This window comes from Calidris pugnax, unplaced genomic scaffold (genome assembly GCF_001431845.1).
Source record: "Calidris pugnax isolate Ruff unplaced genomic scaffold, ASM143184v1 scaffold98, whole genome shotgun sequence".
Lineage (NCBI taxonomy): Eukaryota > Metazoa > Chordata > Aves > Charadriiformes > Scolopacidae > Calidris > Calidris pugnax.
In genome coordinates this window covers 785,360-787,551 of record NW_015090829.1, presented here as the reverse complement: position 1 = coordinate 787,551, position 2,192 = coordinate 785,360, and the positions used below count along the sequence as shown (strand labels likewise).

At 54.1% G+C, this 2,192-nt stretch overlaps 1 protein-coding gene across 1 annotated transcript in view; it reads right to left on the bottom strand.

Moving 5' to 3' along the window:
* The window catches only part of GCHFR (GTP cyclohydrolase I feedback regulator), a 12,189-nt gene extending 9,999 nt beyond the window's left edge, over window positions 1–2,190 (bottom strand). The window contains exon 1 of the mRNA XM_014940610.1: window positions 2,107–2,190. Coding sequence (XP_014796096.1) covers window positions 2,107–2,190 — 84 coding nt within the window. The remainder of the gene's footprint in view (window positions 1–2,106) is intronic.
* Window positions 2,191–2,192: the final 2 nt, after the last annotated feature.

Below are 2,192 nucleotides of genomic sequence, written 5' to 3'. Positions count from 1 at the left end.
CCCTCCTCTGTGCTGCCCCCGGTTACTCATTAACCCCGAGAGGGAGCAAAATGAACCCTCCTGCTCCCCGGGCTGCAGGAAATGCTTCGGCAGAGCCCCACCTCGGTACCTGATCTTATTAACGTGATTATTAACACTTTTGTTGGGTTTGGCGTGACAAAATCACAGAATCACAGAATGGTTTGGGTTGGAAGGGACCTTAAAGATCATCCAGTTCCAACCCCCTGCCCTGGGCAGGGACACCTCCCATCGGAGCAGGTTGCTCAAAGCCCCATCCAGCCTGGCCTTGAAAAGAAAATTAAGAAATATTTCTTACAAAAAATAATAAAAAAAGGAAAATAAGCAATAGAGGTTGATGGCATCATCTTCCTAAAATGTGCCCCAAACATCCCGCTGCCGTCACTGGGAGCTGTGTGCTGGCTGCCTCACTCCACGGGCTGGACATCGGCTCGTTTACATCATTCCCACCCTGAGGAGGGTCTTCCCAAAATCCCGGCTGCCAGAACAGTCCAAGGCTTTGCTCGTAACGTGTGTCCCAGCACGAACCCGCGTTTGGCTTCCGGTGGGACCAATTAACAGGTTATTGCCCCCGGTGCCCAGTTAATGAGCAGGAAGCGGTGCCCCCTGAGCATCTCACCCGGGCTGAGATTGATTTCACATCATCCCGAGAAGATTCTATGATTCTGTGATCATTCCGCTCCTCCCGGAAATTATTTTTCCCAAAGCCCGCGGTTTTATTACTCTCATTAAGGCGGCGGGAGCGGCGAGGTACGGATGCAGGTGTAATTAGGTGTAGGTGTAATTAGGTATAGGTGTAATTTGGTGTAGGTGCAGGTCTAATTAGGGGCAGGTGTAGGTGTCAGTGGGTGTAGGTGCAAGAGCAGGTGTAAATGCAGGTTTGGGTGTGATCCGGTGCAGGTGTAATCAGATGCAGGTGTAACTAGGTGCAGGTATAGGTGTAGGCATTGGTGTAGGTACAGGTGCAGATACAGGTGCAATAAGGTGTAGGTGCAGTTTTGGGTGTCATCAAAAGGATCTGGGGGTCCTGGTGGACAACAAAATGACAATGAGCCAGCAGTGTGCTCTTGTGGCCAAGAGGCCAATGGGATCCTGGGCTGCGTAGGGCAGAGTGTGGCCAGCAGGTCAAGGGAGGTCATTCTGCCCCTCTGCTCTGCACTGGGGAGGCCACAACTGGAATCCTGCCTCCAGTTCTGGGCTCCCCAGTTCAAGAGGGACAGGGAACTGCTGGAAAGAGTCCAGCGTAGGGCAACAGAGATGATTCAAGGACTGGAGCATCTCCCTGACAAGGAGAGGCCGAAAGAGCTGGGACTCTTTAGTCTGGAGAAGAGAAGGCTGAGGGGAGACCTTATTAACGCTGACAAGGATCTAAAGGGCGGGCTGAGGGAGGAGGGAGCCAGACTCTTTTCAGTGGTTCCCAGTGACAGGACGAGGGGCAACGGGCACAAGTTGGAACAGAAGAGGTTCCACTTGAACATGAGGAAGAACTTTTTCGCGGTGAGGGTGACAGAGCCCTGGCAGAGGGTGCCCAGGGAGGGTGTGGAGTCCCCTTCTCTGGAGATTTTCAAGACTCGCCTGGATGCTCCTGAGTAACGTGCTCTGACAAGCTCTGGGTGGTCCTGCTTCAGCAAGGGAGTTGGACTAGATGATCTCTATGGTCCCTTCCAACTCTAAAATTCAGTGAAATTCAGTGAAATTAGTTGTAGGTGCAGGTGTCAGTATCTGTAGGTGTGGGTACAGGTGCAGATACAGGTGTAATTAAGCGCAGGTGCAGTTAGATGCAGGTGCAGGTTTAGGTGTAATTAGCTGTAGGTGCAGGTATAGGTAGGGGTGCAGATACAGGTGCAGGTGTAATTAACTGCAGGTGCAATTAGATGCAGGTGTAGGTGCAGGTGTAATTAGCTGCAGGTGTAATTAGCTGTAGGTGCAGGCGCCATTAGGTGCAGGTGCAAGAGCAGATGTGGGTGCAGGCGGAGGTGTCATTAGGCTGGGGTGTAATTAGGACCAGGTAATTAGCCGCAGGTCCCGGCGCCGCTCCGCCGGCCCCGCCCCCATCCCGAGGCCCCGCCCCGGCCCCGCCCGTCGCGCGGTGATGACGTGGCGCTCCGCCATAGGGCGGCTCTTCCCTCGTGTCACTCCCGCGCGCCGCGCCAGGCGGCAGGAGGCGGCCATGG